Source organism: Colletes latitarsis, chromosome 3 (assembly GCF_051014445.1).
Source record: "Colletes latitarsis isolate SP2378_abdomen chromosome 3, iyColLati1, whole genome shotgun sequence".
Lineage (NCBI taxonomy): Eukaryota > Metazoa > Arthropoda > Insecta > Hymenoptera > Colletidae > Colletes > Colletes latitarsis.
This window is the reverse complement of record NC_135136.1, coordinates 42,782,154-42,797,010: the sequence shown is the minus strand read 5'-3', so window position 1 is coordinate 42,797,010 and position 14,857 is coordinate 42,782,154. Positions and strand designations below refer to the sequence as shown.

Below are 14,857 nucleotides of genomic sequence, written 5' to 3'. Positions count from 1 at the left end.
TAATAAAATTACTTAATGCGTTATCTTTTTATCGCTAAGCATATTCTGTGATTGTGTAACCTCACTGTTATCGTCGGAATAAAAATAAGACGTCACAGGAGTGTCAAAGCATTTGCCAACCAAGATGGTCCTCTTAAAATTTATGTGAATTACGAAGCTGCTCAAACGATCATCCGATGCACATTTTGCTATGTCTGATTACCGACCGTGAATAATTCTTAATTACGAACAGCTTGACGGTATCATGCAAATAAGGCAAAGGAGTATAATTAGATCGTGTTAGGAAAGATATCACGTGCTTCCGGATATCCGAAGACACTGTATTTTATTAAAGGCAGGAAGCCATCGGTTACGAAGAATGCATAAAATAAATTGCACGCCAGAACTTAGCCTCGTCGTTGTTCCTAATATTTATTATCGTTAGAAGTGCTTGGAACAATCTCACAGACGTATTTGTTTCCCGCGCGTAGTCGTGTCACCAGAATCGCAGGCAAATTCGAGCTGTGAGTTCCGAATTGGTCGAGGTCTTTGACCGACGTACACCGACCTCTCCAGAATTTGTCCACCACGATTATTTCTGGATGTCGTTAAAACCACTTCCCCACGGTTGAGTACGACCGCGCGCGCACACACACACACACCGGCTACAGCAAGGCCAATCGAACTTTGCGAATCAACTGTCGATTCACAAAGGCAGACCGTCGGAAAATTTTATCTAAGCTTGTTCACACACGAGGTGTACGAGAAGATCTTACACCTTATGCATTGAAAGTAGCCCAATCTGATTAGCATGCGAAAAAAAAAACTTATTTTCAGTTGCAAGGGTCAATTACAATCATTTTTGGTGAATAGACATATCCTCGAAATCCTACCCACTTTCGAGAAAAAAATTCTTTACCAAAAATGTAATGAGAAAAAAAATACATTGGATGTAAGGTCTACTCGTATACCTCGTCTGTGATTTGTTCATGAAATATCTTTTGGTATTGTCGGTTTGAATGGGCTATACATATACATTGACACACATTGATCGGAATAAAAGTAAATTTTTAAATGAAACGATATCTAATTTCGATTTAAATTTAACTTCGTCTCTGAGAATATCTACTGTACGCGCGGTGAATGACTGAAGAAATCGAAGCCGGCAGGAGGAAAGGAATTACATATGTACGCATGTAGGTAGTTAGTTGGTCGTGCAACGTGGCACTTGGTAAGACATTTTTACACTCGACCGGTCACAATAGAATCGTTTCTATTAGCAGATAACTCTATGCTGGTCTTGCTCGTGTATTTCTACTTTACGAGCGATAAGCTACTTCGACTATGTAGAAGAATTAATATTATACGTAGTCGGTTGCTTTGGCGCAGCATTCTCGCTGCCAACAACATTTTACGTATACCTCGTTATAGAGCAGGCCAGAATTAAATTTTACTGTAAAAACAATTACTCGAGTTAACTCGTCATACGCGCTGGAGGAGCATCTACAATTTTACATTTGTTTTTTTCACGTGTATATTATATGTATATGTACCTATATGTAGTGTTAGTAGATCGTGGAACGGTGAAACGCTAGCCCGATGTGGATCAAGCGAATACGCACGAACGTCGTGTGTGGCGGAAACCAAATAGATGTCGTAGCAAAGCCGATTTTGTAACTATCAGAGTGAAGTAATGGTCGTTAAGGTCGACGACTATGGTTGACGAACGTTCGCGAGCAGACGGAACCACGTCTGAAAAAGAGCCAATGAACTTGGATGACCCGAAAGGAAGGGTGTAGTGTGCATCGACCATTTCGAATGTGCCTCCGACTTTCCGCTTCGAATCCTTACCCGACCGTGTATCGTCCTACGTCGCTCAACGCCTTTCAGAAATTCCTACGGGAATACAGATTCAACGATTTCTGGCGTCGACTGCAGACGAAAACTATCGAACGCAGCTTTTTCCATCGGTCGTCGTTACAATAATTGAAGTTAGGTTAGGTAAGAGATATATTTCGGCGACGTACAATTTAACAAGTGCGTAATACTGACTAACCCTTCAAAGATATTAATTTTTCAGTCACTTTTGACCGAGGTTTCGATTTTTTCGTAAAATCGAAATGATAAATATTTGCTTAGTTCGGAACGATCGCGATAAGATTAAATCGATGGTACGATTCGTTTATGACGATTCGTCATCGTTTCATGACTCGAGACAGTATTTGTCTCTTCGGTTTATTTAGTTTTTCTACGCGAAATGAGTTCTACCCGTATAATTGTTGTATTATTATCGTCGTTACTAATTAGGTAACTAGGTGGACGGATTTTCCGGAAAGAGATATACGTATATACATTTCGTGGTGTATCGCACACGAGTATGTGTTTCTATAATTGTGTCACAACTTTGTGCGACGCCGATGGCATCGCTATCGATAACCTCGTAAATAAACCGTAGATATTATCTGCAGCTGCGTATACAGTTGGGAAATCATTATTCAAAGCGTTCCACGCGGTGTAGAAAGTAACCCGACTAAATAATATGTCACGGTGAAATTGTCAATTTGGCAGTCTCGAAGCGATCGACGAAAGCGTTTGAATCGATTTGTTGCGTTCGAGTAACGTTTATCAATTACGAGGAAGCTGTGACTGTCTGTCGTTAACGGTACATACATAATTACTTGGCCCATCACCGTAACGTTTCGATGGGAATGTCATATTTTCGATAACATCGTGATCAAATGGAATTGTGTTATTACTAGTACATTATTTACCGTAATACTATCATACATACATCGCATTTCGTTACAATACGATACTTATTTATTTTATAACTAGATAAAAGTTAATTTTCCACGGATATACGTATTTAAAATTGTAGAAGAAGCTGTGAAATTTTTGTTAGAGGGCAATGATGTCGAGCGATCGCGAGACGCGTCAGCCGTTTCTATGTATGTAGTGGTTAGAATTGGAACTACGGACGCATGATGCAATCGAAGGTGCTGCGACGTAGTATATGGCGTGACTTTTTAGGCTTTGTGTTTTCAGTTACGACCGAGCCGCAAAGCAGCCAGCGCGTGTCGCCGGTATTCAGTTATGTATATGTATGTACCATATACCATGACTTACATTTCTTCACTTACATACGTCGACTCTATGTACATAGCACAGACACCAGTATTGGGTCTTCTTCGCGAACGAATAAATTAAAAATTTGTATTCTTATCAAATTTTCCACAGAAACGGCGATCAATTTCAAAAGGGCAAGTATTTTTATCGTAGGCGTTTCTGGTGCAAGCCGCTGCAGCGATCCTGCGAGAGCAAACCTATCCCACCGTGACGAGTTATGCGGTTTAAAGCACAGATAAACCGCTCGACGAGAGGGAATACCTAATTTTAAGTAAGGTTATAGTCATTACCGAGGAAAATCTCTCGACATATACAATCAATGCACTCGATACCTACGCGACCTCGAAACATCAGCCACCGCCTGCGAGGGTGTATGGCTTTCGTCAAAGTCTCATTCAGTCCTCGACCCAATCATAAATTCTCGAAAAAGTAAATAGCGTCGGACTATCTGCCTTGTAAACGTTTCTAAAATATGTCGACGTTAACGTGCAGTCTTAACCAAATGTAGGACCCATATTTCGAGCTCTCGAAAATTCCTTGAATCGACAAACCTATAACCTAACCTATAATCTAAACTAATCCATAACCTAACCTATAACCTAATACTTGTGTACGTAACGTATACGTCAGGTTCAACGATTCCGTCCATGCTACGACAGACGCATACCATACGTAAGGCACGAAGCCGTTTCTACTCCCGATTGATAGAATATGCGTCACCAATCTCATTTCACCGGTAGGAAGCCTTGCACCTTTCACGCAGCTGCGCTAGCATGGACAGCATCGTTTGTTCCGTCTTTAAGTACATACGTAATGGCGTACGTTGCCGGTCGTAAGTATCGAGTCACTTGGAATTAGTCAAAACGTTGTCAATTTGGGAATTGATAAAACGATGTCGAGAGTCGAGTAAAGGCGCAAAAGGCGAGCTTCTAGTCGCGCAATTTCGGTCGCTTAGACGAGTAAACACATACGTACACAGGTGGAAGGACAGAAGTGCGAGTTGGCACGTTCGCCTTTCGTAAACACGTATCTACAACGCATAAATTGTCCCGTCGCGTACACAATATTATTATGCGCGTAGATAACAAGGCGTTACCACGCGCACAGCTGCGGATACAAATATACCTATGTCAGACTTTGTAACCTATACACATCTACAGATATTGTCAAAATGTATGTATCGCTTCGTTGTTGCAAATATCGTTCGAACTGCAATTCGTTCGGGATTCCCGCCAAAGTCGAATATTCGAAAGACGCGATATCGTTCCTTCTACCCGGATTGCTTTATTCCATTGGCATCGGTGTCACGCCTCCACTGTTATTGTTAGACGCGTACATTCTACGGCTTCCTATTGCTCGCGCAGCCCTTACCAATGTTTCTTTCTCTATGATAGAGTCAGGAAGGCGATGAAACTACGTTTCGAAATAACTATGCTAATGCCTTTGCGACTATAGGAGAATAACATGTTAGAAATAACGGTAGCACTATCAAACGATTCATTCCGATCGCTGTTTACGATCTATTAGGATAAACACTTCTTATTGTGTAATTTCTGTATGCCGGTACAGTACGCAATTAATTAATTAACGCATAGAGCAAGGCATGATAAACAGGTGAGTCATCTAAAGCGTGGTAAGTTGTTTTGTTCAAAACTATAGATGTTAAAAATATACCGGTCCGAGTGCAGGAAGTATTAATAAAAACTGGTGAATAAACGCTTTCAATCGGATCAATATCTTCCCAAGATTCATCTTACTTTACGCCCTATGCGAATTCGGTAAGGAAACGAATCGAATCGAGCAAACGCGAAATTAACCACTGTCGCGTCGTTGCGAAATTATCGACAAAAATAGAAGACTTGACATTTCTTTTCTTTTGCCGGTTCGCCGTGCAACAAGGTGTGGCAAATTGTCGTTTTCGTCCGCGAAATGGGTCCAAATCGCATTTATACGTTTGGCACGAATCCCATGCTTAACGTATCGTTATAAATATCTTCCATGCTAGCCTTCGTTCTCGCCGAACGAGTCGTTCTCACGATACTACATGTACATATATACTTTCGGGAAATAGTCTAGCTTTATTTTCCTTTTATGTATATTTAAGATTAACCGGAGGCTCGTCTTGTTTCCAACAGATTCGTTGCGTCATCCAAAGAGGGCGTGTTACAACGCGACCGTGACCACCTCCAGGGAGTCAAAGTCGTTCTATAGGAAGGGAACGAATAGCTCCTCGAATCTTCGTTTCGATACGTTTCGCCGTTCGATCGATGGTAGAATCTATCGGTAGTCTACACAAAAATGTAAGGGAATCATTGCAAGGATGGATCGTAACACGATGTATGTATAGTTTTATGTCGGTTCGCGACTACGCGTTCCTTTCTCCTCCACATCACGAACGTGTTCGTTTGTTCCGCGATGCTAACGTCCTCGCTTGCCGTGCAAGTTATCGCGTCGATTCATTCCAATTGTCTTTTGCGGGCCCGAAAGCTCGAGACTTTTTAACGTTTTAAAGAGTTTCGATAGTAGTTGTATAACAGAATATTTGGCAAAGAGGAAGCAAACGTGTGTCGACTGTGGTAAGAATGTCTAACGCTGTGAAGCAGTTAGAAAGTTTGCGTTATTTTGACTCGATCGTAAAAACAGTCGTGCGTTCTTTTATTCCGGAAGAAACGTATTCGGACTGACGCGTAAACGTTTCTGGAAAATGTCTTAGCGAGCACGGAGCCCCTCCTTTAGCGACCCTTTGCCCCGTCGATCGTTCCATTTCTTTCCAGCCTTGCGTTGGCTGTTCTTTCTCGAGAGTCGAGCGATAGAAAAGATATTCTGTAAGAACACGTACATACACGCACACGCAAAAAAGTTTTCCAAGTGGAACACGGCCACGTGTTCGTCAGATCGCTTCGCGTTTCGTCGAATCGGTCAAATTTACAATCCGACCTTTACAACCATTCTTTTATCTGTCGTTCGAAGGAACAGCTGGTCCACGCGTGTTTCAAACCCTTCGGCAATTGCGACCTTTCCCCTCGTAAACAGCCAGTCGACAATTACGATTGCAATAAATATTTTTACAGCACGAAAACCTCGTTGCTCTTCTTTCGTTTCCATTTTTCGTAAAAAATATATAAGTATGCGACATATCCATGAAACATGCTACAAACCGCACACGCCAAGTTCTGACCAACCTCAATGTTTTCTTAGTTGACGAACATTCCTTCTTTATCCTTCTATCATTGAGAATAACGATTACAAGCAACGAACTGCCTGCCTACGTATGTATGTAGCTATTTACTATACTACAAAAATGTAATATTTTACATATAATGCTTGTTGAAACGTGTATCGATGAAACCATAGACGAATGGAAGCGACGAGATTCCATCGTGATACGAAATCTGACTCTAGTTGGCAAAGTACGACCATGCTCGTCATCAATTTCTCTATTTGTCCTCTGATCAAAATATTTACATATTTATTGCGCACTGAGTGCTTAATTCGAGCGTGTTTATTCAGTTCGACGAATAGTACAACGAATTTTAAATGAATTTCATGGCAGTAGTTTGCATATTATCATGGATGTATTTACAAGAGCTCTTTTGAGAGTCTAATTGAGCTCATAGACTCTTTCTATGCAATACTCCTTGGACGATAATAGAATAGAGACGAAACTTAGATACTAGATTCCAGAGGTTAAAATCAGTTACATTTTTTCGATTCGGATAACTGTTTCAATTCAAAACTGATGTATAACAGTTTGAAACAGTTATTTTCAAAATCGTTCCAACTACTGTTAGATTTGGTAAATTCGAAGAGTCGAATCATAATTATTTTAAAGAGACAAGATCTAGTAAGAACTTCGAATCTATGTACCTATATACTCTTTGTCGAAACTGTAGCCAACTCGAGTCAACTTCACGTGCATACTAATGTAGCATGGAAATATTATTTGTAGGTTATGTATAAGTTGAAAAGTCGGTACTTTCGATCTACGATCTTTTTATACAAATTTTTATATAAAACAGATTTGAATTGACACATTTCCGTTGTTATTATATGACTCGTTATGCTGATTTCAAGAATCAGATTTTGGTTGTCGCAACAGAGTGCTCAGGGTATTCATCGTAATTTGGAATTGCATTATTCCGATTATAAAGTCTTGTACAAGCGCGCTGTTTTTAAACCAGATCCAAAGGTTGTCGCTCTACGAAATAAATTGTTGTATTGCGATCATTTGGACTTCACAAATCTGAATACATCGTATAAAGAACAAAAATTGAAGGAAAAACGGCAGCATGCATATAAGAAATATCAAATGTATAGAGAGTTGGCTCACAAACCAGTATATAGTACCTTATTGCATAATGTAGTCAGGGAAGAGGGGCAGGAAACAATGATGGAACAAGAAGAAGAGTGTACAAACACAGAAACAAAAAATTGGAAACCTGTACATATGCCATATTCAAGATTAGATACATACAAAACTACTAATATAATGTTGGAAAATGATACAGGGGAAACATTAAACAAAAAGTATAAAGATATGTATGAAAACTATTTGGAGACAAAGAGAAATACCGTAGAAAGCAGTAATGAACTTACTTTGGAAGATCATATAGAACATGTTACTAGCAATACATTACCAAAAGGAGAGTTGTGGAAAGTTCCATCAACTTGGATGTCTGATTATGAACAGTATGATGAACAGTATGAAGTTTCAGGAGATACGGATTGGTATAAAAATTATGGAACACCGGATCCATCTTCCCAGGTTACTTCTGTTCCATGCGGTGGTTGCGGTGCTTTATTACATTGCAAAGACCCTGCAATTCCTGGATATTTACCATCAGAATTAATCTTGCACAGAGACAATGAAGATTTGAAAGCAACAATTTGTCAAAGATGTCATTTTCTAAAATTTTATAATGCTGCCTTGGAAGTGAAAGTATCCATAGAAGATTATCCAAAACTCTTAAGCATAATAAAAAGAAAAAAATGTGCAATTCTCTTAATAGTCGATTTGACAGATTTTCCTTGCAGTATTTGGCCCAATTTAAAGAGTATTTTGCACCCTTTTACACCCATATTTCTAGTTGGGAATAAAGTTGATTTGTTGCCAAGAGATTCTTTGCAATTCTTTGACAATGTTAAGAACCAGTTATTAAATTCGGTAATCGATATAACCGGCGTAAATAGAGCAAATATTACGCACGTTGAACTAACGTCCGCGAAGACTGGATTCGGCATAGAGGAGTTAATAAGTAAATTACAATCGAAATGGCGGCACAAAGGTGCATAGAGTATAACTGGAATGTTAAAAAGTTTTAGTTATCGTTTTAATATGAAGAATTTTTAAATTTTATGTATAAAATTATTTACATTTTAGGAGACGTTTACATGGTTGGGTGTACGAACGTCGGGAAATCTTCCATGTTCAATACTTTATTAAACTCCGATTACTGTAAAGTACAAGCCATTGACCTTATACAACGTGCCACGATTTCTCCTTGGCCAGGAACGACGTTAAATTTACTGAAATTTCCCATTTTAAATCCAACCAATAAGAAGCGTGTAGCAAGAACGCTAAGGCTTGAGAAGGAACAAATTTACAAACAGATAGAATCAAGCTACAAAAATGATCAGTTTAAAGACACAAAGAAAATGAATTACGCGACGTTGGAAGGTACTTGTAATTTAGAATTATAACTCTCGTTGATAGACTTTGGATTATTATTAAAAGTTTCTTTTTATGTACGGTCTTATGCAGGGTATATCGGCAGGACGTTTAGCGGAAGATCGAACGTTGAAAAAGCCGATTCTTTCTCGGAAGTGTCGCACAAGTTCATGGAAAGAAAACTTTGTTTAGACGAATCTCTACCAGAATATAGTCAGAGTCGTTGGTGTTACGATACGCCCGGTACTATTCAGCAGGATCAGATATTGGACTTATTAACGACCGATGAACTGTTGGCAACCTTGCCGGAAACAATCATAACGCCGAGAACATTCATTTTTAGGCCGAAAGAAACCGTATTTGTGGCTGGCATGGGAAGACTGGACTTTGTGGAGGGAGATCTTTACATACGGTATTTAATTTGTATTAATATTACCTATAGGTCCAACCAGATACTACATCATATTAATATTTGTATACAAAAACCCACGCAATTGTTTCATCGAACCTGTGTACACTCTTTTAAAATAGGTGTACACTCTTTACGAGTAGAAAGCTACCTATTACGATGTGTTACACCGATGACGCGGACGACGTTTACAATCAGCTTTTAGAAACCGAAGCTTTCGTTGTGCCTACGAACGATCCCGAAAGATTGAAAACATGGCCGAAATTGAAGTCGAAAGAAATGAAACTCACAGGCGTCAACAAGTATGAATCTGTCGCTGACATTGTTTTATCAAGCATAGGTAACGTGATAATTTAGAATTCAAATATACAGTTAAGGATTTTACCGTGGAAGGAGAAGAAATAGCTTTGCCGTTTAATTGTTTAGGTTGGATCGCGATCACGGCTCAAGAAAACCAAAACGTTACTTTAAATGCATGGACGCCCGAAGGCCGTGGTATATATTTAAGGTCTCCAGCGTTATTGAAAAAATCCGTGACACTTCGTGGTGCAAAAATACAGGGAACTCCTATGTATACTTTCGGACGAAAAGTTTACGTTAAATAAAATCGCCCTAACATCTGTACGTATGTATGTGAAAAGCGACGATCATCTTTTCGTACATTTCGCCAGTTTATTCGTTTTTGTAAATATTACATTTACTGTTCATCGATAATGTTACGAAAATGTTTCATTTAATTTATCGATCGGTCGATTCACGTTGCAATCACGTTCGCTCTTCGGCTTCCTGTGCGCGAAGTTTTGCCTGCTTATACATTCGTTTGTAGAACCGTTCCAAATTTTTGTAAAAACCTTGACTCGCCTCGATTTGATCTTGCGTATAAACATCGCATTCTGAAATACTAACGTTTCGTTTCGTTTGTCAGTTAACTCTACAGAATTTCACGGACATTAGGACGAAACCTACTACACAGTAATGCACGGTTAATTTCTTCAGAATCTTCCGATTAGAATTACTCGAACAACATAAATCAGGCTACTTTTAATTTACTTAACGTATACAGTATCACGTGATATGCACATGATAGTTTTTATTCTTCTCTATGCCTTAAACATAATTTAGTTACAAGTATTTGTAAACATAAAGCTTTTTATTATTATGTACCTACTTCTCTTTGCAGTCCTTTCCCGGGTAATTGAATTTTTCGTTCTTCCGAAGGTAGTTGATACTCCTTGGCTGCGTTCTGTAGGAAGAAGTTGATAACATTTGAAAAGTAATAAGCGTTCGATGGTAAACTCACGTGGATATCGCCTCGCGCGAAACAAGACTATCGTCCAGAGCACCGCGACCACAACACGGACAGGTACTGTAAAAATTCTCGACGTTGGATGATGCTAAAGATTCGACGGGGTCCGAGATCTGTTTGCGTTCATCGTTGCATTCGCAGGAAAAGTAACATTTGTACTTCATGCAAACGGGACAACTGTCGAACATGTGCGCCTCTCCACAAATGGTGGTATCTCCACGATGGATTTTACTCATCGGATGATAACATTCGTTGATTCGAGACTGCTGGTTCGGACATGCGAATTCTACGTTGCTCGACTCGCCACGATACTTTTCGCTGAAAATGCGAACACGCTTCACCATTTCAATGGCTCGTACGAAGACGTTTTATCAACTACTATCCAGTGATGACTTGTTGGCTAGGCATCTACAAACTAAACGCCGCCTTATTCCCACTGGAGAGGCTCTATTGGAGGTAGTAGGGTCTCCATAACCACGAGAGATACATTTTTCTCCTATTCACGGTTAGTATTTTGAGCATACGATTACACGCCAATGCCTCTCAGCTTGTCCTATTCTACTTTGTCATGCGTTGGAATTGTAGTTGTGAGCGGCTCAGTCAATAATGACAATGCGTGTGAGAGCAGGCGTCGCTGTTACGCTACGGGCAATCAGCGTGCCTAGCCATCAAGTCATCACTGAATAGTACCATCGATACTTACGCTCTACACTTCTGAACTCGAGGCTTTGCTCGACTGTGACAAACTCTTCTTTGTCTGATGATACCCTTGACTGGTCGCTTCCTATGAACGCACGATGTTCTCTAAAATAAAAAAAGACTACGTTCGATCGAATGAAATTCATTAGTTGTACTAATTATACTATAAAATTATGTACTATTGTCTCGTGTGCGCGCGATCCATTACCTTGGAGTTGATAGTCTTTGGATTGATCACGTACGCTCTGTCGATGTTGACGTCGCAAGCATCCGATACCTCTTCTATCACAGTTTTCGTCGAGATTTCAATTTTAGGCGCTATAATGCCCTAAATTGAACGTCGATTAGTGGGAAATAATCGAATATATAAATAAATAAATTGCGAGCGTAACGAACACGAGTCTCGATGATCCGAGGTAAGCGGCGCCACCGAGGCAACCTCCAACTATCTGGATGAAACTTGGATGCTACGTTTCGCCACTTAGATAAGATTATTTGTTTAATCTTCGGAAGATGTCACGGGGCTCTTGGTCGTTTCGTTTCCGATGATTTACCGTTACTTCTTCGTAGGCATCTTTGCTCTGCTTCAAACGATGTTTATTTGTATTATTTAATCGGTAAAAATCGATAGCAACGATACCGCCGACAACGTTACGCGTGTAAAGATAATCTAGATTCGAAACGGAATTTCAGGGGTATGACTGTTCACCAAAAATGATTGTGATTGACCCCTGCAGCCAAAAGTAATTTTTTTAGAACGATTTGAAATTTTTTTTTTCGCCGAAAAATTTAGGCACCTACCCCCTGTCAATTTTTCTTAAAAATTCATTTTTTATTTTTAGTAATTTTGTTTGACGCCCTACAGAAAAGTTGTCTAATACTTTTTTGTAGGTAACCATGGGCTCTATTGCAGAAAAAAGTTTCATTGAAATATATTCACAATTGTAGAAGTTATGGCTGTTTGAAAATTGGACCATTTTTATGGGGTTTTTCTCATTTTGCGGAGTCAAGGAATAAATTTTCGAGTATTTTTGCGATTTTTACATATTCTACACTAAAATACGCGTAGTTTGCTTTTTTAAACATTAAAATCGTCCAATCCGTTCGGGAGTTATGGTGTTTTAAAGTTTCGCATGAAATTTCAGGGAACGATTTCTGGCCAGAAGTTAGATTTTCGGTAAGGAATTTTTTTCTTGAAAGTGCGTAGGATTTCGGGGGTATGTGTAATGACCAAAAATGATTGTAATTGATCACTGGAATCAAAAATAATTTTTTTAGAACGATTTGAAATTTTTTTTTTCACTGAAAAATTTCACAGCTTCTCGAATTTTTTTCTCGAAACTGGGTAGGATTTCGGAGGTGTGTGTAATGACCAAAAATGATTGTAATTGATCCCCGCACCAGAAAATAATTTTTCCAGAACGATTTGAAATTTTTAATAACTTTTTAACGAAGCCTCTATCAAGAAATTGGTATTCTTGATTTTCGTCTTATTTTGGCCTCTAGAATCCCTCATTAAAATTTTTCCCAGGAATGGCCGAATACTCTATATATATTTTTTGCTTAGAATGACCCCAAGAACACAAATTTAACGTTCAAAGTTGGGGCCCCGGAGGTCGTAATCTCCCCGTTTGATCGATACGTATGTCGGAGAATGCGTAACACGGATCATCGAGACTCCGGTGTATACTAACGGGAAAATATTTAGTCGGATCCATGAGCAAGTCTACGTCCACGCCTGGCATTAAACCTTTATAGTGTGACACTGGGTATAAGACATCCGACAAATTTGTTTCGAACGTAGCCAACACGATAATCTGGTTACACGGGCTAAGCCACTGTATCAATTCCGCGTAGAGAGACTCCTTCTCCAAATTCCGTTGCAACTCTGTCAAAGCAGCCAGCCGTGTGAAAGTTTTCTTAAAGTTAAACTCGTTGTGAAATAATAATGGAAAAATCGGTGATACTCTGTGAGATTGTAGGGTAGAACCGAGGCTGGTTATTCGCAAAGCTGCATTGCCGTTAGGGCACAGCCATACACCGGGACACGTTATCTGAAATAACGTTCGATTAAACTGTGCTTGGTAGCTTCTTGGTCGACGAACACAATCGCGATATGTACGGCGTGCAGATCCAATTGTACTTTGACGCAGAAACCTCTTCCCGCCATAATTGTTGCCGACAATCACTGCAGCTCGCCGCTATCGTTTCCCCGTTATCATTTTCTTCGTTTCGTTCACTGTCGGACGAACGGACGAGACAATCGGAATGAGTCCCGTGTTTAACGCGAACGTACGCACGCTACGAAGCTCTATTCCATCTTGACGCGTGACACAATCGTTGCGGCTGTTGCCAGGAAACGGCAACGGCACAACATCGATATTGAATTATCCCGACGATCGCTTCAATCGATGGCAGCGTTAGGAGACTGAGCCCTGGATGCACTGGGAACTTTTTATTCCACTTTTGCAGACTATTCTATACTCGAGTCGACGAGACGAGTCCAGGAAACGAAAACCAACGTAAATGCGACTCGTAAGTGTGATTTGGCAGCCATTGACTACGACCTCAACCACGTCGAGCATTTTGTTTTTCTCAACTAACTCGTCTCGTAGAGTTTGGAGAGTCGACAAACACAAACTGAAACTCGTCCTCTTTCTCGACTCTCCGAAACTGCCCTAAATGAGCACGAACGGTACTTCGGACCATCTCGAGGGAATTGAGAGAGAAAAGAAATGTGAGGCTTTTCTTCTCGCTCTCGAAATAACTGAAATCCGATCTTGCATCAAGGGCAGACGGTTTCGAATCTCAACTGCCCAGGCATTTCTAGTTTTCGACCTATGCAGGAACACGTAACACAATTACTATAACGAAAATAAAATGATGGAAAATTCTTTTTACAGAAATACAGAAGCTGACGTTGCTTTCAGGCAATTGTTATCTGAGGCTACAAAATCCTTAAAGAACAGTCATACAATGCAGAGAAAATTCGATTTACAATTGATATTTGTGTAAAATAATCCTTATACTTATATTAATAAACAATCAAAACCATAATCCATATTTTCCGTGCTTTTTATTTACATTCTCCTTTACCTATCCCATTAATTCCTTAATTTTTATAAATTCTAACGTTAAAAACATTATTCGAATGTATTTAAGTTGTTCAACCACTTCTCTATACATTATTTAATGTAATTAATAAATGATAAGCTTATTTAAATATTGCGCTAAAAAGTGACATAGTATCGCCATCTAGTATCAGGGATTCGTACTACCGGAGTACAACCCCCTCTCGCCCCCCACGATTTGGTGACGACGTATAGTATCGCCATCTAAGAACGGGTTTCGTACTAAAGGTGGAGTACAAATCCCCTCTCGCCCCCCACGATTTGGTGCAATCGTATAGTATCGCCATCTAAGAACAGGATTTGAACTAAAAACGGAGTACAGCTACCCCCACTCCTCCTACTCCTGATACACACTACTTACCTTGATTATTCATTAATAACTCCTTTTCTGGGATTAAAATATGAACTTTTAGAATCGAAGAATATAGTACAGACCTTTGGCAAGAGTCAAGGATAGTTTTTAGAACCATTCCAGCAGTAATTAAGACGTTATTAACGAATATCGGAAGCCGGAACATTTACGGCTGTATCACTGCCTG

At 39.7% G+C, this 14,857-nt stretch overlaps 2 protein-coding genes across 10 annotated transcripts; one reads left to right on the top strand and one right to left on the bottom strand.

Moving 5' to 3' along the window:
• The first annotated feature begins 1,007 nt into the window (after nt 1-1,007).
• Nucleotides 1,008-10,758, top strand: LOC143352092 (nitric oxide-associated protein 1). Of its 6 annotated transcripts, none has more exons than XR_013081857.1 (9): nt 1,008-3,080; nt 3,217-3,376; nt 5,241-8,390; nt 8,486-8,782; nt 8,867-9,185; nt 9,305-9,522; nt 9,609-9,803; nt 10,401-10,545; nt 10,630-10,758. XR_013081857.1 is itself a non-coding variant. In XM_076784338.1 (8 exons), exons 4-8 carry the CDS (start codon nt 7,166-7,168, stop codon nt 9,785-9,787), a joined length of 2,238 nt encoding a protein of 745 aa, XP_076640453.1. In that variant the 5' UTR covers nt 1,008-3,080; nt 3,217-3,376; nt 5,241-5,442; nt 6,304-7,165; the 3' UTR covers nt 9,788-9,805. The 6 variants fall into 6 exon arrangements, 4 of the variants coding, with proteins under 4 accessions (XP_076640453.1, XP_076640451.1, XP_076640449.1 ...); XR_013081856.1 differs by having other exon boundaries at nt 10,363-10,545; XM_076784338.1 differs by lacking the exons at nt 10,401-10,545; nt 10,630-10,758 and having other exon boundaries at nt 5,241-5,442; nt 6,304-8,390; nt 9,609-9,805.
• Nucleotides 9,948-14,141, bottom strand: LOC143352098 (uncharacterized). 4 transcript variants are annotated; one of them, XM_076784356.1, is made up of 8 exons: nt 13,493-14,141; nt 13,310-13,426; nt 12,882-13,241; nt 11,396-11,515; nt 11,192-11,292; nt 10,483-10,806; nt 10,351-10,425; nt 9,948-10,083 (listed from the first exon to the last, which is right to left on the bottom strand). In XM_076784356.1, the coding sequence occupies exons 2-8, from the start codon at nt 13,355-13,357 to the stop codon at nt 9,948-9,950; spliced, it is 1,164 nt and encodes a 387-aa protein (XP_076640471.1). In that variant the 5' UTR covers nt 13,358-13,426; nt 13,493-14,141. The 4 variants fall into 4 exon arrangements, with proteins under 4 accessions (XP_076640471.1, XP_076640469.1, XP_076640473.1 ...); XM_076784354.1 differs by having other exon boundaries at nt 13,310-14,141; XM_076784358.1 differs by having other exon boundaries at nt 9,985-10,083; nt 10,347-10,425; nt 13,310-14,141.
• Nucleotides 14,142-14,857: the final 716 nt, after the last annotated feature.

What these genes read in the sequence shown, in the direction of transcription:
- LOC143352098 (XM_076784354.1), bottom strand. Translation starts at nt 13,357, where the DNA reads ATGGCGGGAAGAGGTTTCTGCGTCAAAGTACAATTGGATCTGCACGCC. An exon ending in ATCCGACTAAATATTTTCCC is followed by an intron (nt 11,516 to 12,881) that starts GTTAGTATACAC and finishes CGTTCAATTTAG; the next exon opens with GGCATTATAGCGCCTAAAAT. An exon ending in GGAAAGGACTGCAAAGAGAA is followed by an intron (nt 10,084 to 10,350) that starts GTAGGTACATAA and finishes ACGAAACGTTAG; the next exon opens with TATTTCAGAATGCGATGTTT.
- LOC143352092 (XM_076784338.1), top strand. Translation starts at nt 7,166, where the DNA reads ATGCTGATTTCAAGAATCAGATTTTGGTTGTCGCAACAGAGTGCTCAG. An exon ending in ATCGAAATGGCGGCACAAAG is followed by an intron (nt 8,391 to 8,485) that starts GTGCATAGAGTA and finishes TTTACATTTTAG; the next exon opens with GAGACGTTTACATGGTTGGG. An exon ending in GAGGGAGATCTTTACATACG is followed by an intron (nt 9,186 to 9,304) that starts GTATTTAATTTG and finishes CTTTTAAAATAG; the next exon opens with GTGTACACTCTTTACGAGTA.